This window comes from Aulonocara sp. 'chitande type north' Nkhata Bay, linkage group LG3 (genome assembly GCF_057382095.1).
Source record: "Aulonocara sp. 'chitande type north' Nkhata Bay isolate Kocher_YH1m ecotype deep benthic linkage group LG3, A_spYH_male_GT1.1, whole genome shotgun sequence".
In the NCBI taxonomy this organism is placed as follows: Eukaryota; Metazoa; Chordata; class Actinopteri; order Cichliformes; family Cichlidae; genus Aulonocara; species Aulonocara sp. 'chitande type north' Nkhata Bay.
The window spans coordinates 58,189,221-58,216,964 of record NC_141346.1 but is presented as its reverse complement, the minus strand read 5'-3'; the positions used below and the strand labels follow the sequence as shown (position 1 = coordinate 58,216,964).

At 41.7% G+C, this 27,744-nt stretch overlaps 2 protein-coding genes and 1 pseudogene across 2 annotated transcripts; 1 reads left to right on the top strand and 2 right to left on the bottom strand.

Annotated features, from left to right (window-relative positions):
- The first annotated feature begins 1,365 nt into the window (after window positions 1-1,365).
- Window positions 1,366-19,847, top strand: LOC147336293 (neuroligin-2-like; annotated as a pseudogene).
- LOC147336294 (uncharacterized) lies at window positions 11,644-13,283 on the bottom strand. Its single transcript, XM_086285336.1, has one exon. It carries the CDS (start codon window positions 13,014-13,016, stop codon window positions 11,703-11,705), a length of 1,314 nt encoding a protein of 437 aa, XP_086141462.1. The 5' UTR covers window positions 13,017-13,283; the 3' UTR covers window positions 11,644-11,702.
- A 2,211-nt stretch (window positions 19,848-22,058) lies between the features above and the next one.
- LOC147336292 (uncharacterized) lies at window positions 22,059-24,200 on the bottom strand. The gene is made up of 5 exons (XM_086285365.1): window positions 24,179-24,200; window positions 23,960-24,078; window positions 23,796-23,856; window positions 23,586-23,680; window positions 22,059-23,475 (listed from the first exon to the last, which is right to left on the bottom strand). Exons 2-5 carry the CDS (start codon window positions 24,070-24,072, stop codon window positions 22,107-22,109), a joined length of 1,638 nt encoding a protein of 545 aa, XP_086141491.1. The 5' UTR covers window positions 24,073-24,078; window positions 24,179-24,200; the 3' UTR covers window positions 22,059-22,106.
- Between the last annotated feature and the right edge of the window lie 3,544 nt (window positions 24,201-27,744).

Genomic DNA, 27,744 nt, shown 5'->3' with positions numbered 1-27,744 from the left:
ACCAAGTAAAGTAACCGTAGTAAAGGAGACAACATCCCGTTGATGGTGGGATTATTTGAAAGATTTGCTTTGGTCACGTCACCAAATGCAGTTGAACCACCCGTGGATCCATGTTTGACCATTCTACCACTCTGAGCTCTGCTTTTGAATCATTTTATTATTATCATCATTCATTTATTCATTCTTTGGAGGGGGGCTATTTCCTAATGCCGCCCTAATAAGCTGATGTTCAAGGGGAAATATAACAGAAACTCTTTCAGTGTTATTCATTAATAAATTAACAGATAAACTGTGAAGAAGAAAAAACTGAGATTTAAAGGAGAGAGTGAGAAACTTGATCATCCATCCTCATAATACATGTTCATCAGTATCTGCTGTGACCATACTGCAGTAATAACTACAAGTCTACATTTCTGTGACTGTTGATCAATCACAGCAGGAATCTGAGCTCATCTCTGCACACAGAGCAGCTTCAGCTCTGGGATAAACTGCTCGCTTCACGTCCTTCTCAGCTCACAGACACTCATCCTGATATTTTCCTTTAACATTTGATGGTATAATTCATCTGAGTTTACACTTTATCTGCATAAATACAGAAAAACAGACCCAAACACCAGAAACCATCAGTTTCACGTTCAACGGGAAGTGGCTCAAACGTCACAGTTTCATAACGTCACCCTGAACTCCACTCACGGAGTTTCTGTCGCCATTGTAGTTTTTAAAGTCCCGTGATAAAGGCGGGTCTTTCTGTGAATCCGCACGCTCATTGGCTAATAGCTCGAGATTGACACATCGTTATCCAATGAGCGTGCGGGAACTTCCGACATAAAGTTGTTTCCTTTGAAAAACCAAAGTCTGATTATTTTTGCCTCCACTGACGGAGCCTGTTGTTCCCGCCACAGAGACACAGTAATGTCAGAGCGGTGTTAACACTCACCCTGCCTCAGCACAGCTCTCACTCTCCTCCTGCTCTCTCACACTAAACGGAGGCTCAGCTAAACTCACTTCCTCTCTACTTACAGGAAACCAGCGCTCAGAGGAGCCGACCGGCCTCACATTTCACCCACAGACACGAACAGCGTGGAATTATTTTATGTCATAAGAAGAAACATATTCATGTTAACACTCACCTGCCTCAGCTCCACCTTCCTCCTCCTGCTTTCACTTTCACTGCTGCTCCCTAAACACAGAGGATGCTGGGACTTGTAGTTGTTTCCTTCCGGTGCGGTCTTCCTCTTTGTTTGTTTGTGTTTGTGTTCAAGTTATTTCGATCATGTAAACATCAACAGAACACGTGAAGCCACACAGAGTTTGTATGTCGAGGTGGGTAGGAGGGTTTGAGGGTTTGGGGAGGGGTCAGAGGGAAGAGGTCTCTCAGTCTTGACAATCCACATTGATGGCATTGCATCTTTCAACGTGTTTGTGGGTCGATTTGGATGCTCCAGGTGTGAGAGCAGCCACTCAGCCTCTGCTGCAGATGTGTGTCACAAGTTCATCTAGTAGTGAGACGGTGGCGCAAGATGGCGAGTTGAGCAGTCGCACGAATTAGGAGCTCGTTGAACTTGTCCCAGAATTTACTTTGTGTTCGTTATTGTTTCCACTCGAAAGTAGTAAAATGACTGCCCCAAGTATAGTTAAACCTGCTAAATTCAAACTCGACCTCAAAAAACAAGAAACAACATCGCCATGTGATGGAAAGGAAGACAGCAGAGAAGGAACGGATCATGACTACGTAGAAAAAACCTTGAAAAAAGAGTGGACGAGCAGCTAGCTGACCTGAGTGTGCAATGCAAGCAAGCTAGTACGATGCTAGCCAGCCTAGCCAAAGCGGTTCAGTTCAACTCGGAGGAGGTGAAAGAATGTAAACAAAAGGTTAAAGAGTTGGAGAGACGAAACGAGCAGTTGACCAAAGATAACTACGATCTCAAGGAGAGAGTGTGAGAGCAAGAAAGGTACAAAATGAGGTGGTGCCTCCGGATTAAAGGATTAGAAGAGAAAAGAGATGAAGGTGTCAGATCGCTGGTTATTGGAATTCTTGGCAAGATCGCACCTGATATGATATCAAAGCTTGAAGAATCTGTGGATGTGGTGCATAGAGTTGGGAAGAAGATTGAGAACAAGGTCCGACATATCATCATTCTGTTTGCTCTGAGACACGTGAAAGAGGAGATTTGGCGTCGCACCAAAGATTCGGCTGTCTGTAAGAACGGCGGTTTCCACTTCGCTGAGGTACTGCCGCGGGAGGACTGGGAAGAGAGGAGGCGGCTGTGGCCGCAAATTGAACAAGCCAGACGGGCTGGGAAACGGGCCTTTTTCCGGGGTCCTCATGGATACATCGAAGGACGGAGGATCATCGACGTTGAATGAAAGACTTGATGTAAGACTGTATACAGTGGAATATTATTAATGGGACAAAAGAGTTCTACTTAAAGTTAAAGGTTATTAGTCACTGAGTTGGTGACAAGTGTTACAATTTAAACTCATGTTTATATATTTTTCTTTTCTTTTTTTAAAAAAAAGTTATTTTCTTAGCATACTCTTATTATGGTTCACTCAAAAATTTCTTTTGGTTCATTAAACGTTCGGGGTTTGAAGGAAATTGTTAAGAGAAAGGCACTTTTTTTATTTTGCAAGGGGCAAAAATGTCACTGTCTGTTTTTACAAGAGACTCACTCTGTGGATGCCGATGTTACCTTTTGGGCTAATCAGTGGGGAGACAAGATTCTTTTCAGTCGTGGATCTAACAGATCTGGAGGTGTGGCGATTTGTTTTAATAAGTTCCCAGGGGAGATTATAACATATAAAGCTGATAGTGAGGGTCATTGGTCAACTGCAGCTTGAAGAGCGAAGGTATATTTCTAATTGTTACAAATCTTTATGGACATAATAACGAAGGTCAAAATAAACGTCTATTGGAAAATCTAACAAATGTTATTTCAGAGTTTAAAGTTATGTACCCCACAGATTACATCCTAATAGGAGGAGACTGGAACATGACCTCAGATGAATGGATGGACAGATGGCCTCCTCGCTTAGGAAGGAGGCAACAGAATAACATTATTGAGAACTTTTCTAGTGATAATAATTTTACAGACATTTGGAGAAGTTTGAATCCTGGAGTTAAGAATTATTCATGGTTTAAACCTAATGGAGAAAGCAGGTCAAGAATTGATTATTGGTTAGTGAGCGATGACATTTTGAGGTGTACTTCACCATCTAAAATCTCCAAAGCACCCCTATCTGATCACTGTTTCATTGATCTTGTCTTAGAACCAACAAGGATGAAACGTAGTAGCAGGGGATATTGGAAATTTAATGCCAGCCTTTTAAATAAGGACAAGTATTGTGATAAAATTAGACATAAAATTACAGATATAAAAAATGATGACTCAGTAGTGGGTAATATACAGAAATGGGAACTTATTAAATTCAAAATCAGAGAATTCACTATAAAATTCTGCAAAGAACTGAACAGGGAAAAACGGGAATATGAAAGTAATTTACTTCGTGAAATAACTCAGTGCTGTAGTAAAGAAAAACTAAACGTGCAAGAGAAGAATAAATTGATGGAGTTACAAACTAAATTAGACGATCTTTACCTAGAGAAAGCCCAGGGTGCCTTTATAAGATCGAGAGCCAAGTGGATTGAGGCAGGTGAAAAGAACTCATCATATTTTAGTAAGCTGGAAAAGTGCAGACAGCAGAGAAATCTAATCTCAAGCTTGTTGATAAATGGGACTGAATGTAAAGATTTCAGAAAGATTGAAAAGGAAGTCTTCACTTTTTATTCCAAATTGTACTCCTCAGAATATTCAGCAGCTGATTCTGATAGTTTCTTTGATAAGATTCATAATCTCATCCCATGTATTGACAAGCCGTTCAAAGATCTGTGTGATTCAGAGCTTAAAATTGAGGAACTGGATTTGGTGGTCATGAAAATGGCATTAAACAAGTCCCCAGGGACAGATGGACTCACTACAAATTTTTATCAATTCTTCTGGAAGGACCTAAGAGCTTTATTGTTTGATGCATTAAAGGAATCGATAGAGAAAAAAGAAGTGATGCCGAGCATGAAACAAGGGCTGATAACCCTGATCCCTAAATCGGGTAAGGATAAAAGAATTTTAGACAATTTAAGACCCATCACCTTACTAAACACTGACTATAAGATCCTGTCTGGAGCTGTAGCTGAGGCTAAAGAAAGGCATCTCAAACATTATCAGTGAAACACAATCAGGTTTTTTGAAAGGAAGACTAATTCATAACAATATTAGGCTGGTTTTGGATCTCCTTGAATACAGTGAATTAATCCAAGAGAGAGGGTACATCCTGTTCTTGGATTTTTACAAAGCATTTGACTCAGTTGAACATACGTTCATATTAAAAACTCTGCAGTCTTTTGGTTTTGGAGAGGAATTTATCAATGTTATAGAGATGCTATATAATGACATTAACAGCTCTGTTTTGCTAGAACATGGTACATGTTCAAGGTTTGAGGTTAATAGAGGGATAAGGCAGGGATGTAGCAGCTCACCACTTCTGTTCATCATGGTTGCTGAGCTGTTGTCTATTTTCATCATCATCATCATCAACTTTATTTATAAAGCACTTTAAAACAACCACAGCTGACACAAAGTGCTGTACATTGGAACTGTAAAATAAAATTACATGAGATATAAATAAAAAACAAATAAAAGAAGAGTGAAATCATTAATTAAATAACTACTGCATTAAAAAAGAAACTAAGTCTCACTGAGGTTAAAAGCCAAGGAATAAAAGTGGGTTTTAAGACGTGATTTAAAAGTGGACAGTGAAGGGGCCTCTCTAACATGCATGGGCAAATTATTCCATAATTTTGGAGCCACAATAGAGAAGGCCCTGTCCCCTCTGAGCTTCCTCCTGGATCTCGGTACCTCCAGGAGCAGCTGGTCAGCTGACCTGAGAGACCGACAGGGTATGTGGGGATGAAGAAGCTCAGAGAGGTAAGGCGGGGCAAGACTGTGTAGACATTTAAAAACAAACATAAGAATTTTAAAATTAACTCTAAAAGACACAGGCAGCCAGTGCAGAGAGGCCAGCACGGGGGTTATATGCTCTCTTTTTCGAGTTCCTGTTAGGAGTCGTGCAGCCGCATTTTGAACCAGCTGCAGACGTGAGAGCAATGACTGACTGACCCCCACATAAAGTGAGTTACAGTAGTCCAGGCGGGAAGAAATAAAAGCATGGATCACTGTTTCAAGGTGCTGCCTCGAAAGAAAAGATTTTAGTCTTGCCAGTCGCCTTAAATGATAAAAACTGGACTTCACCACTGCTCTGATTTGGTTGTCCAATTTAAAATCACTGTCCATCCAACTTAAAACCAAGGTCAGTAACAACAGATTTAAAATAGACTTCCAGGGATCCTAAAACAACAGAGGAGGACTCACAGGGACCACTGGGTCCAAACACCAACACTTCTGTTTTCTTTTTATTAAAATTTAAAAAGTTTCGAGCCAACCAAGCTTTAATGTCATCTAGACATGTCAAGAGAGGTTTTATGGAGATGGCATCCTTGCGTTTTAGTGTCAAATAAATTTGGCAGTCATCGGCATAACAGTGAAATGAGATCCCATGCCTTCTAAGGATAGAACCCAGAGGCAGTAGATACAGAGAAAAGAGCAGTGGCCCTAAAATTGAGCCCTGTGGGACACCACATGACAGAGGAGCAGAAGACGATTCGTAACCGAGAAGGCTGACAGAGAAAGTTCTATCTGACAAATAAGACCTAAACCAATTGAGTGCAGTGCCACCAATACCCACTACATCATGTAATCGAGAAATTAAAATATTGTGGTCTACTGTGTCAAAGGCAGCAGTTAGGTCAAGCAAGACAAGAACAACATGGTTACCAGAATCACATGCCAGAAGGATGTCATTAAAAACCCTTAGTAATGCAGATTCTGTGCTGTGAAGGGTTTTAAAACCTGACTGAAAAACCTCAAAGATTCCATTTTCATCTAGAAAATCTTTCAGTTGACTAAAAACAATTTTCTCTAAAACCTTGGAGACTAAAGGCAGCTTGGAAATAGGCCTATAGTTCGCTAAAACTGTGTGATCAAGGCCAGGTTTCTTAAGCAGTGGCTGTACTACTGCATGTTTGAAATTTGCAGGAACCACACCAGAAGACAGACTGCTGTTAATAATGTCAAGGACATACTGTTGTATACTAGGAAAAATTTCTTGAAAGAATTGTGGAGGGACAGGATCCCGTGGGGAACCTGTGGGCTTAATATGGCGAACCACATCCTCTAAAGAGGAGAGCGTCACAAGCTCAAACTGAGTGAAAACAGCAGCGCAAGGGACAGAGACAGAGGGGTCAGAGTCAGGAGCTGTGATAAGAGCCCTGATGGTGACAACCTTTTCAATAAAAAAGTTCAGAAAATCATTGCAAATCTCAGGAGAAACTTCCAAACAGACATTCAAAGGAGTATTAAGAACAGTGTCAATGGTCCTAAATGACACACGTGGGTTATGACAGTTGGAAGAAATAATATTTGCAAAATATTCCCTTTTTGCCTCTTTAACAGTGTTCTGGTAGCGATGCCAGCAGTCTTTGAGAATTTGAAATGATACATGCAGTTTATCCTTTTTCCACCTCCGTTCTGCTCGACGACATTCCCTCTTAACAGCACGACTGCTCTCATTAAACCAAGGCTCAGGTTTAGCCTTAAGCTGCCTGGTTTTTAAAGGAGCCACAGAGTCCATGATTTTTTGACAGCAAGAATTAAACCAGGAATGTAGGTCTTCTGTGTCAGAGGAATTATTTTGATTAAAAACAGTCACATTAAGGGGTTAACTGTGATGGGTGAACAGATAATAATCAGTCAGCTGGCAGATGATACCACCCTGTTTCTAAAAAATGAGGACCAGATTCCTTTAGCCTTGCAGGTGATCAACCATTTCTCCAAAGCTTCTGGCCTACAGCTGAATATTAATAAATGCAAAATTCTAGCTCTGCATGAGTGTCCCCTGCAAGCAATAAATAATATGCAGATCAAAAAAGAGGTGAAGTATCTGGGCATTGTAATTTGCAAGGATAAGACATCAACAGAAAATAAGAATATCTGTACCAATATAGAAAAGTGTAAGTCAATTTTAAACATGTGGCTGCAAAGGGACATAACTCTGTTTGGGAGAATCTTGCTAACCAACATGGACAGTCTGTCCAGACTCATCTATCCAGCCTTTTCTCTGCCCATACCTCCAAAACTAATTAAATCTATAAATACTCTTAATTTTAGGTTCATATGGAGGAACAAATGTCATTATATAAAGAAAAATGATGTGATTAAGAATTATGAAGAGGGTGGGGCTAATGCCACTGACTTTGATGTTATGAATGGTGTACTAAAATTGAAATGGTTAAGATCTTTCATTAGGAACAAAAATTCCTTTTGGAACATTATTCCCAATGTGATTTTTGGCAAAATGGGTGGAATAGACTTTTTGTTACGTTGTGACTTTGATTGCAGTTCGTTACCTGTTAAACTCTCAGCTTTCCATCAGCAGGTCCGTCTCTACTGGAAATTAATCTATAAACATAGCTTTACTCCTCACAACACCCCTATATGGAACAACAGGTATATCCGTTTGTGTAGGAAATCTGTGTACGTGGATGAATGGAGATCTAAAGGGATTTGGGCTGTAGCTCATTTTATGGATGATAATGGGGTCTTACTAAAACATGAGACGTTTTGTGAGAAATTTGATGTAAGATGTACTGCTAAGAGATATAAATCCCCAGTGAAAGCCATCCCAGTCCCTTTGAGATCAATGATAAAAGAAGATATTGTGCACTCTAAAATTTCTCCTGGACTGAGGCAGCTCTGCATAGCTGGAGTTGAATTTGGTGACAGCAGGTTTACAAACAAAGTGATCAGGAATATTTTGATAAATGAAATTTGCCGTAATCCGGTTAAAAGAAATTATATCCTTAAAGAATTTGAGACCATGGAGGTTAAGGCGATAAGACAAAAGTCTACAGGGAGAGCAGAATTATTAGGCAAATGAGTATTTTGTCCACATCATCCTCTTCATGCATGTTGTCTTACTCCAAGCTGTATAGGCTCGAAAGCCTACTACCAATTAAGCATATTAGGTGATGTGCATCTCTGTAATGAGAAGGGGTGTGGTCTAATGACATCAACACCCTATATCAGGTGTGCATAATTATTAGGCAACGTCCTTTCCTTTGGCAAAATGGGTCAAAAGAAGGACTTGACATCATGTGTAGACGGAGCTTTCAATATATGGCAGGAATTGGGAATTTGTAAATTAAAAGATTTATACCTAAATGATACTTTTATGTCATTCCAACATTTAAAAGATAGATTTGGATTGCCTCACAGTCATTTTTTTAGATATCTTCAACTAAGAGACTATATCCGTACATACCTGCCACAATTTGAAAACATATCGTCCGATCCTTTGGACAGATGTCTTAGTGATGGAAGGGGGTTTGAACAGAGAATTTCATTATTTTATAATTCAATACAGGAGATGAGTATACCTTCAACTACTTCAATCAAAGAGGAGTGGGAAAAAGATTTTGGGACTCTCCTATCAGAAGATTTCTGGCAGGAGGCCTTACACAATATAAATACGCCTTTTATTAATTCCCGTCACTGTTTAATTCAGTACAAAATTATACACAGACTACACTATTCAAGGGAAAAACTTCACAAAATGTATCCAGAGTGTTCCCCCCTCTGTGAAAAATGCAAGATACACTATGGAAATCTGTTACATTGTTTTGCACTATGTCCAAGGCTTCAGGGTTTTTGGTATGATATTTTTACTTATATGTCTAATATTTTTAAAAGTAAGATTGAACCAAATCCGACAGTAATCATCTTTGGGATTTCCAACGAAACACAAAATTTACAACATTCTCAAAAAAGGTTTATGGCATATGCTTTGATTATTGCAAAGAAATTGATCCTGCAGCTTTGGAAAGGTAATGAGACTCCTGTATTAAAAATGTGGCTTACTGAACTTATAAACACTCTTCACCTTGAAAAAATAAGATATAGTATGAATGACAATGTAAAAGATTTTGAATTAATCTGGCACCCTTTACTTATATACCTTGGGAAAATATAAAACTTTGTTTACTTGTTTCTCTTCCCTTTTGCCGACAGCCGGGGTATTGGGACCCCTTATGGGTGATTGCGGGGTTTTTTTTTTTTTTTTTTTTGTTTTGTTTTTTTTTTTTTTTTGTTGTTGTTGTTGGTGTTGTTTAATTATTTGCCTTGTTAGTTTAGAGAAAAAAAGGAGCATAAGCTATGTTATGTCAATTTGTAAAAACTACAATCATGATACTTGCTCTCAATAAAAATATTTGAAACGAAGAAGGACTTGACAGGCTCAGAAAAGTCAAAAATAGTGAGATATCTTGCAGAGGGATGCAGCAGTCTCAAAATTGCAAAGCTTCTGAAGCGTGATCATCGAACAATCAAGCGTTTCATTCAAAATAGTCAACAGGGTCGCAAGAAGCGTGTGGAAAAACCAAGGCGCAAAATAACTGCCCATGAACTGAGAAAAGTCAAGCGTGCAGCTGCCAGGATGCCAGCATAGGAAAATTGGGTTGAACAGTGAGACTGCATTTGTGGGGTTTAGAAACATCCAGAGCATCGCAACAGAAAGGTAAATAAAAAAAGTAAGAGAGAGAGAGAGATAAAGAAATAAATGAACTAATAATACATAAATGAATAGAAAAATAGAAAACACACATGTAGAAATTGTCACATGTGAAATTGTTTTTGGAGAGAATCAGAAGTGAGACAGTTTGAATCCACAGTTCAGCGCAAAGATGCAGGAATTAAATCTGATTATAAAAACACATCGAGGCAACGAAGACCAGCTTACACTCAATATTAATATGAACACACAACATACACGCAATGAAGACATGCTTACACTCATGAATGTGAATACATGACATAAATGCTGAATGGTGTAGATTTAACACACTTAAAGGCTGAAGCTGAGGAATAACTCAGGAAGTTGCAGGACAATAGAGCGACTTTTGTGACAAGGAAAAAGAGACTGGGAGGACCAACCAGGGATTAGAAGCTTAAAGCAGGTTTAAAATAGTGAATTAGAAGTGGTTTCCAGCTGATTGAGCAAAAGAAGTGACGACTGTAGAAATAAAAATAAAATAATAATAATTGAATTATGCAGCAATGTTTTGAATATGCATTTCTGTTGTCAGGGCAACTTCTCGAGATGTGACTCAATATGCAAATTAGTTGAATGAGTGGGGACAGAAAAAAAAGAAAAACTCAAGTTTCCTGTCTGAGACATGAGTGAAGTTTGCATTGAGAGAAATATATCTGTGACTGTGTGAGAAGAACTGTTTGGTAAAATATATGATAGCAGCCGCAGGACAATTAAATAAAGTCTGTGACTAAGTGCAGTCGTGCAGATCTGGAGAAGAAGTTTATAATTTAGTGATGACACATTGTTATAAAGTGTTTAGAAAGGGCTTAATGGGAATATTACTGTTGGGCAAACTGTGCGGCTTTAACAAGATTTTCTGTGTATTTAGCAGGTGAAACTCTGTCAGCTGACTTCAGACTGTCAGGAAGCTGAAGAACCTGAGGCCAACCACTGAAACATGATGTGGGCAAAATGAACAGAGGGAGGGATTTTAAAGGTGAACATTTAGGACTTACTGCAAATGTTACTATGTCAAAGTTACTGTGACTCAAACAGAGGAAATTCTGATTTTCTTATTTCCACACCCAGCATGTTTTGGGTGTTATATGCTATTAAATACTTTTAAATAAATTAAAAAGTATTTAATAGCATATAACACCCAAAATATGCTTCGGTTCACATTTAACTCCAGAAAATCATCAATCAAAACATGGATATTACCTGACCACAGATTCGTGGTGACGTCACTGCTCTTTTAACTGTTCGGTGTCTTTGTTTGTTTGCTGGTTGTAGAAATGGTTTATATGAGCTTTGAGCTGAGAGTCAGAGGTTTCTGTGGACGCTGCTCATGTCGGCACTTATATTTCTGACCTTTTCTTATAACCAATTAAACATGATCTCCTCCCTTTTGCCCCCATTTTTGGTGGTGTAGGTACAAATGATCAGGCATGACATTCTCATAATAAATACGATACTGCAAATAATTATTTCTGCATTTGTGCGATTGAAGTGAATTGAAAATGTGTATGAAATGACACTGTTTTAAAGATTTGGCCTAAATAATTTTGGAGTGAATGAGTCTAAACATGATGACCTAACTAGTGATACCCTGTCACACACACACACACACACACACACACACACACACACACACACACACACACACACAGCATGTTATGCCAGTTTCAGCTGAAACTATGTTTCAAACCATGTTCCGGGTTTTTAGTTCACCATTTATGAGGCTTCAAGAAGAAAATAAAAGACAGATCTGAATGTTTGAAAATGTTTTGGAAAGATTCTGTAAAGATGAGATGAAAAATACTCAAAGGATAAATTTAATTGGCTTATTATTTAGATAAGTTGAAAAAAGTTAAACAAGCAAGTAAATGAAGAAACAAGGCAGAGGAGAGAAAAGCCCAACAATCCCTTCTGAGCAAGCAGTTGGCGACAGTGGGGAGGAAAAACTGCCTTTAAACGGGCAGGAACCTCCGGCAGAACCAGGCTCAGGAGGGGACAGTCAACGGCCGGGACTGGTTGGGGGGGTTAACAGAGGTGGAGCAAGACGAGGCTACATCAGGTGAGGAAGCAGTAGCGTCTCTCCTCCGGAACAAGTGGAACCATTTTTTCTTTTTTTTCATGCACTTTTCCACGAGCGCTTTTTTCTCCAGGATGAGATTTCTCAGCTCATCGATGGTTTCTGCGTTTTGTTCTTCAAGTTTCTCACATCTTTGTTCCACCTCTTCCAATGTTGCTTGTTGTTCTTCAAGCTTGTCTTTGAGTTGTTTGGATGTTGCCTCCTGTATCAGCTTGTCCTTGTGCATGTCTGCATTTCTCTGTTGGACCTCTTTGTGCTTGTCTTCTAACTGCTCGTTTCTTTTCTGGATTTCTTGGAGCGTGAGCTGCAGGTCTTCATGTATTTTGTCTTCTTGTTGTTTTTGCGCCTGCATTTGAGTGTTTTCACGCTTCAAGTTATTGAATTCCACCAAAATCCCCTTAACGAGCTCGGAGTTGTTTCTCGCTATCTGATCGATCCTTCTCTGCATCTGTGAGCAGCGTTTCTCCAGTTTGTCCTTTTCTTCTTCCACTTTAGTTGCTTTGTCCTCCAGCTGATTACAAAACTCTTGCAGTTTTAGATTTTTAGACTCAAAGTCCTGGACGATACGTTTTCCTTCTTTCAGTCTTTCTTGCTGTTGCTCTTTCTGTTGAAGAAGGTCTTTATTTTGGCGCAGTGTTTCATCCAGGCTTTCTTTCAGCATGCGGTATTTTTCCTGCATGCTCTTCAGTTCGTGCTGCATGTCTCGTTGCTTTTTGTCCTGCTCTTCCTTCTGTTGGAGGAATTCTTTCTTTTCTTCCACAGCTTCATGGAGCTGTCTTTGGAGGAGCCGATTTTTTCGGTCCATGTATTGGAGATCCCGTTGTATCTTATCAGTCATCGTTTTCTTGTCTTGGAGCTGGTTGGTCATTTCTTTTAGTTCTGCACTCTTTTGCCTGTTTTCTTTAATGAGGTGCACAATCTGCTCTCGGCTCTGAGCAAACTTGATTCCCCAGCCCTCATTAATAATTTTTATGTCCGGCTGGCGCTGTTGGCTTTCTTCCAGCTCTTTATTTTGGGCTTCCATTCGTCTACATTTGTCCTCCAGTTGAAGTTTCTCTTCTTCAATTTGTTGCATTTTTTTCTGGAGAAGGTAGTTTTCCTTCCTACTCTCCTCTAACGCCCTTTGGAAGGATGAGGAGCCATTTGGGGAAATTGGCCGGCCACGCCAGGAAGGAGAGGCGGCGTAATCTTTTTGAATTGGTTGTTTTTTTCTTGGAAACATGTTGGAGTTTCTATACGATGACTTTGAAGAGCTTGTGGTGAACGTTTTGTAGGCTGCAAACACAGATGCTGCTGAAACGAACTAAAACTTGCTGTTTCTCACCCCTACTTAAGGAAAAACATCAAAGGACTTAAGATTCTTAAGATCTATGACATCATCACTCCCTAAGCCAATGAGATTGTCACAAGACATTTTGGAATGGGGTATTTTTTTTTAAACTGTTTTCAAACTTAACTTAAAATTTCAGTGTTTCCTGGTTGTGGACTATTGGTTAGTCCAGCCGATTAAGAAATTAATTGTCACAAACATCACTAATATTATATAACACACGACAGAAAACACGAGTTTTTTTTCTACTCAATAGAGGTATAATAAAAGTTTTTTTTAATTATCCTACTTTTTATAAAAGAGAACATTTATTAAAGATTATGTATTTAATTAAAAAACTCTGTTCATCTAAAGCAGGGGTCAGCAACCTTTAAGACCCAAAGAGCCAAAGAGCCATAATTGGCCTATCTGGGGTTGAAAGGCTCGATAAATGCACGGCGTTTCGCCGGGTACACCGGCTTCCGCGAGTGTGACGCTTATTTTGAGCGATGAAAAAATAAGAAAATATAATTTTATTTGTATATTGCAAAATCACAATAATCTTCCAATTTAGAACTACAAGTTAAAAAAAGAACTAACATAAATAAAATACACTTCAGCTAATTTATTTTCACAAACCACGCGGAGCCGCACTATAAGGACTAAAGAGCCGCAGGTTGCCGACCCCTGATCTAAAGGGTTTAACAAAAAGGGGGAGCTTCCTGCTGGAAATTGAAATGTCCCCATGTCCCCACTGGGCGATCGTGGCTCAAGAGTTAGGAGTTCGCCTTGTAATCGAGCCCCGGCTTGGACAGTCTCGGTCGTTGTGTCCTTGGGCAAGACACTTCACCCGGCAAGACACTTCACCCGTTGCCTACTGGTGGTGGTCAGAGGGCCTGGTGGCGCCCCAGGGTGGCTGTAGCTACATCACCAGTGTGTGAATGTGTGCGTGAATGGGTGGATGACTGAACGTGGGTGCTTAACTAGTTAAAAAAACAAACAAACATCTGTCTCTTATTTTTTATGTCACACAGGAAAGAAGCTTCAATGTCTGATGAGAAGACATTAATTTGTTGGTGTTTGTGGTGTTTGGTGCAGTTTTCTTGTTCTCTGGCTTGTTGTTTATTTACAGTGGAGATGAAGATCTCTAACAAGTTGATTTGTTCACATTTGCACATCTTAATTTTTAAGAGGAATGTGTTTTTTTGAGTTTGTACACTATATGCATGTAAGGCAACCGTTTCCTTTTTCTGTATTTTTGTGTGCTGCTCTTTTAACAAAAGGGAAACAAAAGACATTTAAATCGACCTCAGATGATTTGTTTAAATTTTTACAAGGTCTTACTGAGGTGATGCAAAGTGAAACATGCTTCTTTTTTGGTAATGTGCTGGAAAAGCTTGAAAATTGACCTTGAATGTGCTTAAAAAGTGCTTGAATTTGACCCTAAAAATGTGTATGAACCCTGCATATATTGCAGTATTTACATTTTATAGTAGGAATTTCATGGCAACAGCTAATCTTTATTTTGTTTACTGGGAAATGAAATGCTGCCAATTCACAAAGCTGTGCTTCAGCTGCACTTCCTGTTGTAGACTTGTGATGCACACAGGCTCTGTTCCAGCACTCAGCATGTTCTTCCTTATTTGCTCCACCAGGGGGAGCTCCTAAACTATGACATCTTGATAGGAGTGAACCAGGGAGAGGGGCTGAAGTTTGTGGACGACAGTGAGGACAACGACGGCATCTCAGCTGCGGCGTTCGACTACACCATCTCCAACTTTGTTGACAACCTCTACGGCTACCCAGAGGGTGAGGACGCCACCTCTGTACACTGCCACTTTTTCAGTTATTCCATTTTACAGCCTCCTCTCACTTAACTGCATTTTGCAGCATCATCAGGTTTTGTCTCATTAGGAGCCGCGTTTGTTGATTTATTCGTTTTTTTCTGTTTGCTGTATTCATTAAAATAAACGGATAATCGTCAAAATGACAAATGTGGACAATTATCAAAGCTTACATTACAATTCTGACAGCTTGAGTTCACATGAATTTTCAAAAGAATATAAAAAGCTGTGAAAGTGCTTTAAGCGTTTAAAACATGCGAGTAAAGAATGGAATCAGTAACATGTGAGCCCAGTGAAGTGCATCAAACAAGACAAGCGTGCTAAAGAGAGCCACTCATCCACATCACGGTGTGTCTGCGCCTTAACCTTTGAGGCTCTGTGGGCAGTAATGCTATCATCCCCCAGGTAGTGGGCTCCCAATCTCAGTGTCGGTGTTTCTGACAGATCGGCCTGCGAACCCCTCACAGCCGGACCACAGTCACAGTACAGACATGTTTGGATAATGCAGTCATGCTTCCTCTCTGCTGCCTGTCACTCCTTCTGTTATCAGAAAGAGTTTTTTTTCCTCTCTAGATTTCTCACATACTTCCTGTTTACGGACCACCAGTGGGTGGCACCAGCTGTGGCCACTGCCAAACTCCATGCTGAGTTTCAGTCCCCAGTTTACTTTTACACGTTCTACCACCACTGCCACACCGAGACGCGGCCCGAGTGCCGACGCCGCGCACGGAGACGAGATACCTTACGTGTTCGGCGTACCGATGATCGGTGCCACGGACCTGTTCCCGTGCAACTTCTCCAAGAACGATGTGATGCTGAGCGCTGTGGTCATGACTTACTGGACTAACTTCGCAAAGACTGGGTAGGCCTCATGTCACAGTAGTGTAAACTGTACACGTTACTGTATGTTCTCTGACAGCCTTCTAGTCATCTTGAATACTTGAATCTGGGTTGCTAGTTTAATTCCCGTGTGGCTTTGAAGAATTGAACATACTGGTTCACCAAAAGCATCCAGATCCCAGAGCAGCCGGTTGGTCTTAGATAGTTTAAAGGTTGCACAGAGAATGGGCCTCCTGTCTGTATTCAGTGTATTGATGCCACATGTTACTTATAATGGAGACTGAATATAACTTTGAACTGAAACGTTTAACCTTTATGCTCCACCAGGGACCCCAACCTGCCCGTCCCTCAGGACACCGAGTTCATTCATACCAAGCCCAACCGCTTTGAGGAGGTCATCTGGACCAAGTTCAACTGGAAGGACAAGCAGTACCTTCACATCGGTTTGAAACCTCGTGTCAGAGACAACTACAGAGCTAACAAAGTGGCCTTTTGGCTGGAATTAGTCCCTCATCTTCACAGCCTGCACGACGTGCTCTTTCCCACCACTACGCGCTCCCCCGCAGGCCGTGACCCCGGCACCACGAGGCCCAGAAACAACGTTCCTCGAACCACTCGTCATCCTTACCCTACCTTCCCATCAGATCCTGAGCCCGAGGGCTCAGAGCGCCCGCCCCAGGACCTCTTTCCCAGACACACCTGCGACTACTCCACCGAACTGAGCGTGACAGTTGCAGTTGGAGCGTTGCTCTTCTTCCTCAACATCCTGGCCTTCGCCGCCCTTTACTACAAGCGTGACAAGCGGCACGAGATGCGCCGGCACCGGCTGTCCCCTCAGCGGGGCGGCCCCGCCAACGACCTGGCTCACAGGCAGGAGGAGGAGATCATGTCCCTGCAGATGAAGGACTGGGAGCACGACGCTCACCACGACATGGAGCCCCTGCGACCCCACGACATCCTGCGGCCCGCCTGCCCTCCCGACTACACCCTGGCGCTGCGCCGCGCCCCCGACAACGTGCCGCTGATGACGCCATACACCATCACCGTGATCCCCAGCACCATCACCAGCATGCAGCCTCTTCACGCCTTCAACACATTCCCCTCCACCGGCCACAACAACACCCTGCCCCACCCCCACTCCACCACCAGGGTATAGTAGGGACAGGCCCGACACAGCGCCACCTAGGGACCAGGAACACTGGCTCTGCTTCCGCTCTGGAAGGGAGGCCTCTAGACGTGGGCCTTCGTTCTGTCCTCTTATTCTCTTCTTTCTCCAAAAGCAACTACACCTGCTGCGTCATGTGCTGTGAAACTTGGCAGCTCCCTCCACTGGTGGCATGTGGAGGTGCAACTGAAGTGTCCAGCAGCAGATGAGCAGTTTGGGGTGGGTGACTCAGATCTTTCAAAGATACTGTTTTCAAAGACGGTCTGCTGTTTCCAGGCTCAAGACCTCCAACATTTGTCAAAGGGACGAATGCTCTCTCGCTCCTCGCTGTTTTCTCTTTTTTACGTTGGCGTCATCTCTTTTTCCATCTCCTGTGTGTTATGTGCACATTATGCTTCTCTTTTCTACATCCGTGTTTTATTACTGCTCTCTTCCTCTCATTTGACACGCCTCCCTCCTGCTCTTCTCTAAAAATTCCCGATCTGCTGAGCAGTCTGGAGGCGGGAGGCGTACACTAAACATATAACTATGAAAACACTGATATCTTTCATTCTACCAGCATTTTTAGGTGCCAAGTAAGTACTGCTGTGTTTCATTTCTCATCGAGGGAGAAGAAAAACCAAAGAAAAATAGAGTTTCGCTATTTACCGTCAACTAACAGAGTTCTGTCATGTTCTCATGACAAAGTGCCAAACTGGCCTCAGTCGTGATTTTCTTTCTTCCATCTTCTCTCTTTTTGTTGTTTTGTTTGAAGCATTTGTTAAATTGTTGTTTTTTATTGTGTGGAAAGAATTTTTCTGAAAATATAGATATAGAGAAATGATATTATATATAGTTCTATATAAAATGTGTACAAAGGAGAAAGTATATAAAAGGGTTTTCTCAGTGGGGGATCTATGCATGAATTATTTTTAAAGACGCGGGGAAAAGGACACTGTACCTGTCGATGCACGTTTCCCAAAATCTAAACGAGTCATATCGCTCCATGTTTGCTACTTTTGGTTTTTGGTTTTCTCCCGCAGAGTAAGAGCATCGCAGGAGCATCGCAGGAGCATCGCAGGAGCATCGCAGGAGCATCGCAGGAGCATCGCAGGAGCTCCTGAAGTCAAACGACGCCTCCCAGCACTCATTTATTAAAACGGAGTCGATGCCAAAAGTCTTAAACGTTAGAATCAAAGCAACAGCTGTGAACTCAGTCATGGTGTCATGTGCAGCCTCCATCTTACTGTCACTACTTTTTCATTTTAGGGTACGTGAGGTAAAGCGTCCGTCGATGTAGCTTGATTGTACAAAATTATTTTTCTACGTTATTAACAAAACAGAGCAGAGACTGATGATGCTCCTGTCTGACCCCCTTATGTCTGCCACATGTGTATTCTGACTTCATATCATCACTGCTCCCTCCCTCCTCCTCTCTCCATCCTACACCGCCTTTGTTATTTAACACCGACCCCCCCCAAACTGATAATCAGACAAATTCCCAAACAGCTGACTTCACTGTGTCGACACCGTTCCTGACTATTTCTGACCTCAGCTCAGCTCTGCTATTATCCTCACATTAAGGGTTCGTTCACCTGCCTGCAGATGATCTGTGAGCTCGTCGGTTGTAAATTAAACTCTAAGCACACTGAGGGTAACCGGGAGGCGTTCAGGGCCTGCAGTGCAGAGCTGCAACATGAAAAAAAGGGATGGGGGCTCAGATCTCCTGAACAGGGTGGAAACAACACGGTGGGTTTGTGCTGTTTGTGATTCCTGCTCCGTCACTCTGGTGGAGACCACTGCAGCTCAGCAGCGCTCCCTGCTGATCCTCTGATGAAGATGTCAACAGTATGTAAACTGAGCTGATGTGCTGCTGTTTGAGCCCACGTGGTAGCGTACGTCCAGTATGGGAGAACTTAGTCACCGGTGCTGTCTTTGCTTGTGCTCTAGCTTTAGCCTGTTTGATTGTTTGTTTTCTATTTTATTACTGCCTAAAAGGGGAGGTGGGGGAAACACATGCCTGACTTCTCCTGTCAGAGGTTTTGTAAGCTCAGTGGAAGGGAAACGTGCACAAAGTAAATCATAAAACAACTGAGTGGGGCTGTGCTGCAGGTGGATCAGTGCTGTGGACAGTAGCTGTGGAAAAGAGACTGGACAAAGACTCTCAGCCTTAAATACAGGACAGAGGATGATCCGATCATCTTTCAGCTAACAGTGTCGAGCAGAAGGACGGCCGGCTGATGCGTCCGTACGAACCCTTTTGTACTCACTTCTGTGTATAAGGAGGTGGCGAGGGGTTGTGTAGTTAACCTCAGCACCACACAGCTACAGCAGAGGAGAGAACACAAACGAGTCCTTTCATTCGGCTCTGTTCTTTCTCCTTGTCTGTTTTATAAGCTAACACTAGAGGGCGCCATTGTGGCACATTCAGCGCTCACTCTGAGGTCACTGGACAGAGAAGAAAATACCAAACTGGGAGACGGATGGAGTCGAAACATCTGGAAGAAGATCAGAGCTGTACATTTTTAAGTGTAAGAAAAAAAACAGACAAAATATTTGTAAATATTAAGTTTCTTGTTTATTTTGTTTTGTTTTGGGTTTTTTTTGGAGTGAATGAATGATATGCTTATTTTGTGATGACAAAAGACAACAGGTGCAGTTTGTAATGAGAAGAAAAAATGGCCGTTAGCTTGAGGTTTCAAATGAGTTCATCCTTACCACCGATCAGTTTTGTCTTTGTTTTTTCGACATTTATTTGATTTTTGTCATAACGTTGATCGTTATCATGTGACCATCCGGTAGCAGGAAGGTCGCTGTAGCAGAAGTCATCTCCACTGAAGCCCCCTCACAGCAGAGGGCCAGTCATGCTGTTTATTAGGATTTGCTAGTTTTCAGTGAGAGAAAACATTTTCATCAAGTTTTAAATCGTTTCGTTGCTCTTTTCTCTGCGATTGTCATAAAGTCGTCGTCCTCTTTTCAAGCCTTAGCTCGCTTTTATTTTGAAACATGAGTCTTGTGATCAGAGATGAATCTGTGCTGCATGATGTGCGTAACATCAGAGCGATAAAAGCCAGCTTTGCCTTTCAGTGATTCGCAGTAAGGACATAAATGACCTAAACTGAGACTGAAAAAAAGTGCAGTCAGTTAAATGTTAGCTCACCTAACATGTAGCAGTGTTTACATGTAGCCATGTTTGACAGACTCCAGGGCTTTGATACCATAAGATGCCTCATATCCTCACAGACTCATGAGATCACACAGGTGGTCTGACCTGCTCGTGTCACACTGTGCTGTCTGTCTGTCCGTTGTTTTTCTCCTGCAGTGATGTTATGTAGCAGAAAAACAGTTGGATGCTCGAAAAGTGCAGAGCGATGGGTGACGTGTGGAGAACATCACAGTCTGTGTGCGTTCAACAGCTGTTAGAGCCACACTTTGTCCTTTCTGTTGTATAATAGGATCCAGTCCGTCGCAGTACGCCAGCATTTACTGCTGTATCGCACCAGAAGCTCAGGAGGGATTAATCCAACAAAACATCGGCTTAGCTTTATACGGGCTAGCGCCGCCCTGCAATCAATGTGCAGGTGGGTTCCCAATTAACCCGATCACCTGATACAAGGAGCGAGTGCAGCGGAAAGAGAGCGAGGGTGGTAGAGCGAGCGAGAGAGAATGAGAGAAGAAAAAACGGAAGGCGAGTAGCCCATCTGGCTACATCGGCATGTTGGGTTCTTGTTCCGTCTCCTTTTCAGATTCTTCTGAGGAGGTATCAGTGGCCTGCTGGACAAATGAAACCTCTCCTCCATCAGAATCTGCTTCGTCCATTTTCTGAAGCAAAGCCAAAGCCTGTTGCGCGGAGAGGTTCTTCCTGCGTGGCAGTGATACGGAGGCCATCCTGATGTGCGTTCTCAGAAATGCGAACAAGAAATGATTCTCCCGTCTGGGTCGGTCTGCTTTTATGCACAGCACTGTGCTGTAGTCAAGCAATGCCACTCCCTCACATACACAGTCACAATGGAACAATGGAAGATCTGTGCTGAGAGTCAAGGAAGGTGTGAATGTGTGTCTTTTATATTTGCAGGTCAGTCAATGTGTGGGATATTTTGTATAGATACAGCAGGCATTTCTGAAAGCCGTAACACAGAGGTTTGGCCTGACTTGGATCTGAGCAACTCTGAGTGAGCAAATGCAAATGTGCCAGGCCTCAAGGATAATGGGTGGTTTGCACAACAAAAGCTGGAGGAGAAATGAGCTGACGACCTGTGAAAATCTCAGCAGGGGTGATTAACACCTCGGGACTTGCACCAGAAAATAAAAAAGCCAGTAATTCTAGGGGGTGTTGGGTTTAGGGAAGTTACGCAAATTTGCGCAGGTTTAGTAAATCTAGTGATAAATACGTGGTAGAAATCCCAAAAGGGTGATTCTGTTCACCTGGACGTAGCATTTTCAATGGGAGAAACGCCTCCTGAACTGAATTGTCTCAGTTGATGGCCATGCGGTTGGCCTCCTGAACTGTTTCTTTGGACTGTTTTTCCTCCTCTTCTGAGTTTTCCTTCCTGGAGCTCCAGCACCCACCCAGGTTTGGTGGAAATGTTCTAATTTTAAGAGTTTGATTGCAAAAGAATAAACTGCTGATGTCCGCAGAAGTTTTTAACTTTGGTTGAAAGGACAAACTATGAAAAATAATAGACCTTTGAGGATTTGAGCATACAAACATTATGCAAAGTTCCTCTTAATTGTAAAACACAAATCTGAGGATGTTGGAAGACATGTGTGGTTCTCATCAGCTTTGGGGCATGTAGATGCTCCTTTTATTAATATTCCTAAGTGCGGAAGAATACTCATAAACACTGAGGTCCTGCTATGTGCCAATGTGTATCTGGGCCATTACTAAACAAAGATGTGAAGCAATGTTAATAATTGTTGGTAATTTTTTTTTCATTTCCAGGTTTCAGTTACTGCTGTTGATATGTTAAGAGTAAGAATAAGTTCAGATTCTCTTAAAGATAACAACACTAATATGTTAACAATTGTTGGACTTGTGGAGGTATTTTGAGAACCCTTATAAACATCTGAAGGAAAAATATTCTTTAATCATAGATGCAGACTCATGGAAAAAATATTGATTAATCATTTTATTTGATTTTGTAGAGTTAGAACAAACAGATTGGATTCTCAAAATCAGTCAGTTTCTTGGGGTCTGAAGCAACAACAGAACAGGGCTCTGAATTTTTGGCAGAAGCCCTTTTTTTTCTTCTTTTTCTCCTTTTTCTCCTTGATTTTAATGTTGTCAGACTTCTCTGAATTATTAGTAAAAGAGACAACTGGCTCAGACATGGATAGACATACAGAAGGGAGTTCCTCACTAGGAAGATCATCAGACGTTGCCAGACTTTCAGAAGCAGGCTCTTTAGTAGGAAGAACATCAGCCTTTGATGAACTTTCAATGAGAGGTTCTTTAGTAGGATGAACATCTGGAACATCTGACTTTGGCAGACTTCCACGAGCGGGTTCTCCAGTGGGAAGAATATCAGCCATTGTTGAACTTTCAAAAAGAGGTTCGGAAGTAGGAAGAACATCTGACTTCAGAACACTTTCCCAAGCAGGTTCTTGAGGTTCTTTAGGAGGAACAACATCTGGCTTCAGCAGATTTTTACAAGCAGGCTCTTTAGTCGGAAGAACATCAGCCTTTGTTGAACTTTCAAAAGGAGGTTCGGAAGTAAGAAGAACATCTGACTTTAGAACACGTTCAGGAGCAGGTTCGTGTGGTTCTTTAGTAGGAAGAACACCTGACTTCAGAACACTTTCACAAGCAGGTTCTTGTGGTTCTTTAGTAGGGAGAATATCTGACTTCAGAACACGTTCACGATCAGATCCTTTTGGTTCTTTAGTAGGAACAACATCTGACTTCAGCAGATTTTCATGAGCAGATTCTTTAGCTGGAAGAACATCAGCCTTTGTTGAACTTTTGGAAGGAGGTTCGTGAGTGGAAAAAATATCAGCAATTCGTGAACTTTCAACTGGAGGTTGGGAAGTGGGAAGAACATCTGACTTCAGCAGACCTTCAGGATGAGGTTCTTTAGTTGGAAGAACATCAGACACTACTGGACTTTCACAAGGGGGCTGGAAGATCTGGCATATGCTCGTCTTTGCTACATCAGAAATTGCCCTGAGTAGTCCTGGTGCAAAGTTTGCAATGTGGCTCAGCAGAATCTTTTCTGAATATTTCTCTCTGACTTCAGACAGGATACTTTGCACCATGTCATCTCTGATGGACCTTGAGAAGATGGCCTGGTTTTCCGTTGTTAGGAGAGATTTGGACACTCGATCCAAAGTGGCCTTTGTCACACTGGTGGAGAGGATGCTCAATTTTTGGGAGGACATGTTCAGTAGGGGGTAAGAAGGAAGCTTCCAGAAGCCATGCAGGACATGGGGAACCACCTCTATCACCACGTCTGTTGCAGTGAACAGTTTGGAGGTTTGTGCGTCCTGCTGCCTCTCTTTAAGGAGGTCAATGTACTTCCTGACATTGCTGAGGAGCTTAGGTGTTCTGCAAAATAAAGTTATAAGAATGATCTTTTACACCTATTTAAAAAAATAACAGAAATTTTGAAATACTGTAGCTGGACTGTTAATGATTTTATGTCAGAGGTGACTCATTGAAATTTAGGAGGTATGGCCTCTGGAAATTCCAGCAGCATCCGGGCTTGAAACTCGATGTCCCTCATTTTATTTATTGTGTTCACTGCCCACACCTGAAACAGAAAGCATGTTTACATTGCAGTTTTGTTGAGAGGTTATGTGATTGTAGTAAAAAAAAAAAAAAAGATCTCCAAATGACTAAAACTCTTGTGAGTTTTCTAGTCTTACCAGTTTCAGAAGAGGTTTGGCTTCTGTTTCTTCCAAACCCTCCAATTCAAACTCCCAAAGTCTTCAAAAGAAAACAAAAGAGAGGTTTTCTCTCAGCATTTACACTTCAGCACAAACAGTTTCAGGTGTGAGGTGGATGGTCTGTAGGTGTCACAGTAACTCACTGCTCTCTGACTGTCTCTTTGCTCCTCTCCACCAAAAGATCTCCCATATCTTCTGCAGTGAGGCTTGATGGTATTTGGTTTTCCTTCTGAAGTCTGAGGAATTCCATCATCATTGCAATCTAAAAATAAAAGGAGACATTTAATCAGCATCAGTCCCAGGTCTTCAGAAATCACCTGACATTTTATCTCAGTTTTGGTTTGGATGGATCTGGGTCTTACCTGAGCCCTGTAACCTGGTAGATACCAGCAGATCTCCACAGCTGTGTTATATATGGGTGTGTTGAACAGCACCTGTCAAAGAAATAAGAAATTACTCATTGTAACTTAAATTGATTCTCAGTTTGTCAGCTTTTTAAAACTACATCAAATTCTTCAAAAATGCAGTAAAAACAAAAAGTGTCACATGCCCTGATGGGTTTGTAGATCCCTTTACTGGCTTCCATTAAAACGCTGCTGTTCTATCACAGTTGGGGAAGAGAAACTTTCCAAAACTCTTCAAAACTTGTGTAAGATCAAATGTAGATATGAAAATACTCCTGACTTGATGGTTTTTCTTGCACAGATGAGCTCTTTTTCAAGTCTGATGCAGATTTAAAAATACACAATTCTAAAACAGTCACCATGGAAACATTTGATCCCTGCTTTATGTCATTAAATTAAAAGAAAACACTCTATTTTACACTACATTACACTATATGTTGTTCATTATATAAGTAAATAAGGGTAGGCTACAGCCGTCCTTAGGTCACTCCTGTGAAAAGATGCATACAAACTGGTGAATCAGAAAAGAAAGAAAGCCAACCTGCAGCATTATGTCCTTTTATGTTATTTCAATTCACTTCAGTTTTATTGATACAGCACCAAATCACAACAACAGTCGGCTCAAGGTGCTTTACTTTGTAAGGTAGACTCTAAAATAATATACACAAGGAGAAAAACCCAACAATCATATGACCCCCTATGAGCAAGCACATTGGCGACAGTGGAAAAAAACTCCCTTTTAACAAGGAGGAAGCGCCGGCAGTAACAGGCTCAGTGAGGGGCGGCCATCTGCCAGGAGTGGTTGGGGTGAGAGAACGAAGATGGGACAAGAGGCATGCTGTGGAAGAGAGACAGAGATTAATAACAAGTGTGATTCAATGCAGAGAGGTCTATTAACACATAGTGAGGGAGAAAGTCTCTGTCTGCTTTTCCTAATGCTGAGGTGAGGAGGACTATTAGCCAATATAAAGGCGACACTGGCGACCCGAGTGTGGAAACAAATGGTTTGCACAAGAAGCGGTCACTGAGCGATCAAAGCTTATTTACCACACATAAAAAATCAAGGCAGAGTAGAAGCGGGTGGATCGATTTTTAATGAATTTTAAAATTATGTTTGTTTTTCTTATTCTTGAAAAAAAGATCATTTACCCTCGCATTTGTTTCCCTTTTTATATACTACTACTTATGTGTTTTTTCTTATTTATGTCTATATTGTTTAGTTAAACAGATGACAGTTTTCCCCTTTTTACTACTTTTTGAACTCTATGCTGATGTTTAAAGATTGTATTTTTACTAAATAATGTTTTTAACCATTAGGTGAAAATAAATACCAGATGAAACGATATTCTCTTCTGTTATCTTTTATTATTTGTTACTTGAATCAGTATCCGCACTGCACACAATCAAAGTTATTTTCAAAACATGCAGAAACAGGTCTTATTTTGTTAACAAAATGACAAACCATTGCATCGTTACAAACAAGGTTATCACTGTACATATTAATTATTCTTGAATAAGACGCTCCTTTTTGGACATGATATAGAAAAAGCACACAGTGTTGTCCGCAGGTTACCGAAAAGTCCTTCTGAACCTGTCTCCCAGAATACAATATCCGAGCGGTGTTTTTAAAAGAAAAACTTTTATCTCGGGTGAAAACTTATCAGGTGAGTTACCGAAGCTGTCAAAAAAGTGCCCTTGCTTGTCTTTTGTGATATTGAACGCCAACCAGTGCTTCCCAGGTAAGTCTGATGGATCTGTATTCACAATGCCCATGCATGGATATCTGATGGGCTTTGTTGGCAGCTGGTCACATGCTAAGACGCCTAGAAGATGAGCCCTGTTACTAATCCTTTTAACAATGCTGGTTAGTTCTATTGTATTCATTTTGAATGTTTAGTAGTCGTCCAGCAGCACTTGTCTCATATTAGATATTTGGATGACTGAATCAAATACAGAGTAACACACCAGGTTCATTGTTCGGGGTAGCGGATTTCTGAAACGGGTTTCCAGCCTCACGCTCCCTGTTTGAACTAATGATACGTTCCCTGAATGTCCTTCATCAGCTTCCAGATTGAAACAGGAATTGTTTGGCCGGATACGACTGTCCATCAGCGTATAAACACATGAGTTCTATATCACAGTTTTAAAATTAAATGGATTACATGTAAAAGAACCAGGATAAGCTTCGTTATCCACGAAGGCGATGATGACAAATTTAGGCAACCTGCCCATAAATAAATTAGTTGATATTCTTGCCCCAGCAGGTGTGGAGAAGGTCTTTAAAGAAACTCTGCCTACAGCATATTTTGCATTTGCATGATGCAGCGCCTTGCCGTGTGCCAGCCTGACACTTGGTGAGACACTGATTCTTTTCACAAATAAGCTGGCAGGGACGATTTTAACTTTATACGCGGTGTTAGCTCCAGTCATGAGAGCAAATTCGTCTTTAGAGCGCACAAATTTCAGCGACAGATCGATTCCATTAAGTAATAATTTTTCTTGAAAAAACAGGTCTGCGTGTGCTGGAGCAATCAATTCAACAATACTGCTATTCGCTGTATAAGTACCTCTGGTCACCAGACCCTGGCTCTCCCCTTCTATACATGTATCATTCATGTGTGAGGCTGTGTCTGTACAGAATAAAGCGCTGCTGAACTGTGTGTCTAAAGTCTGCTTATTATAATTGATAAGACATTCTATTATGCCTCTGTATGGATATGTGTTGGATGATTGGCTGATCAAGCGATCCCCCAAATTTACATCTACCTGACTAAATAAGGTGCAACCTGGATAATTAACAAGTCCCACGTTTGTGTCACGGGGTGGAGAGGGACAAGTTACCTAAGATATTTTTATTGTGCATGTTTGGTTTTGTTTTTACTTTCTTTAATATTTTAATATTGTATAGTGTTCTATTCTTGGTTTTATTGCATGTTTTATGGTATTCATCGGTGACTTGTCCTGGAAAGTCTCCGCCCCTCCTTGATTATGAACCCGACACACCTGTGAGGTCCCGGAGGCCAATAAGAGTGATGGGAGACGAGAGAGAGGAGATTGATGGTGGAGTGAGGACTGAGAGAGTGAACGGTATCAGGCGGTGGCGGTGCCACAAGCCCAGACGGGCTGGTGCCGGTTGGTGTGCCACAGGAAAGCGGTGGCAACCGGAACAGAAACATCGATAGGGCGGCGAGACGCCGCCGGGTTTTCCCTTCTTCTAAGGCGGCTAGAGTTGGCTAATGCAGGCACCAGCGCGCAGAGGCACCAGCGCGCAGAGAGCACCAGCGGAAGCCACGAGACGGCTGTGCCGATTTCCAGTTTTAAAGAAGCGGCGGGCGGAGTTGAGAGCTCTGCCCACCCGGGCATATCGGGGCGTGAGTGCGAGAGGGAGGCGAGGACTCCGCTGGTTCCTTTGGTTATACCACCTGCTGGATTTCTTAGCTCCCTGGGACTTTTAGGTCGTGGCGCAGGCCACAGGACTTTTAATGTTATGCTTTATTGATTTTTACTGTGTTACCCCTTGGCCA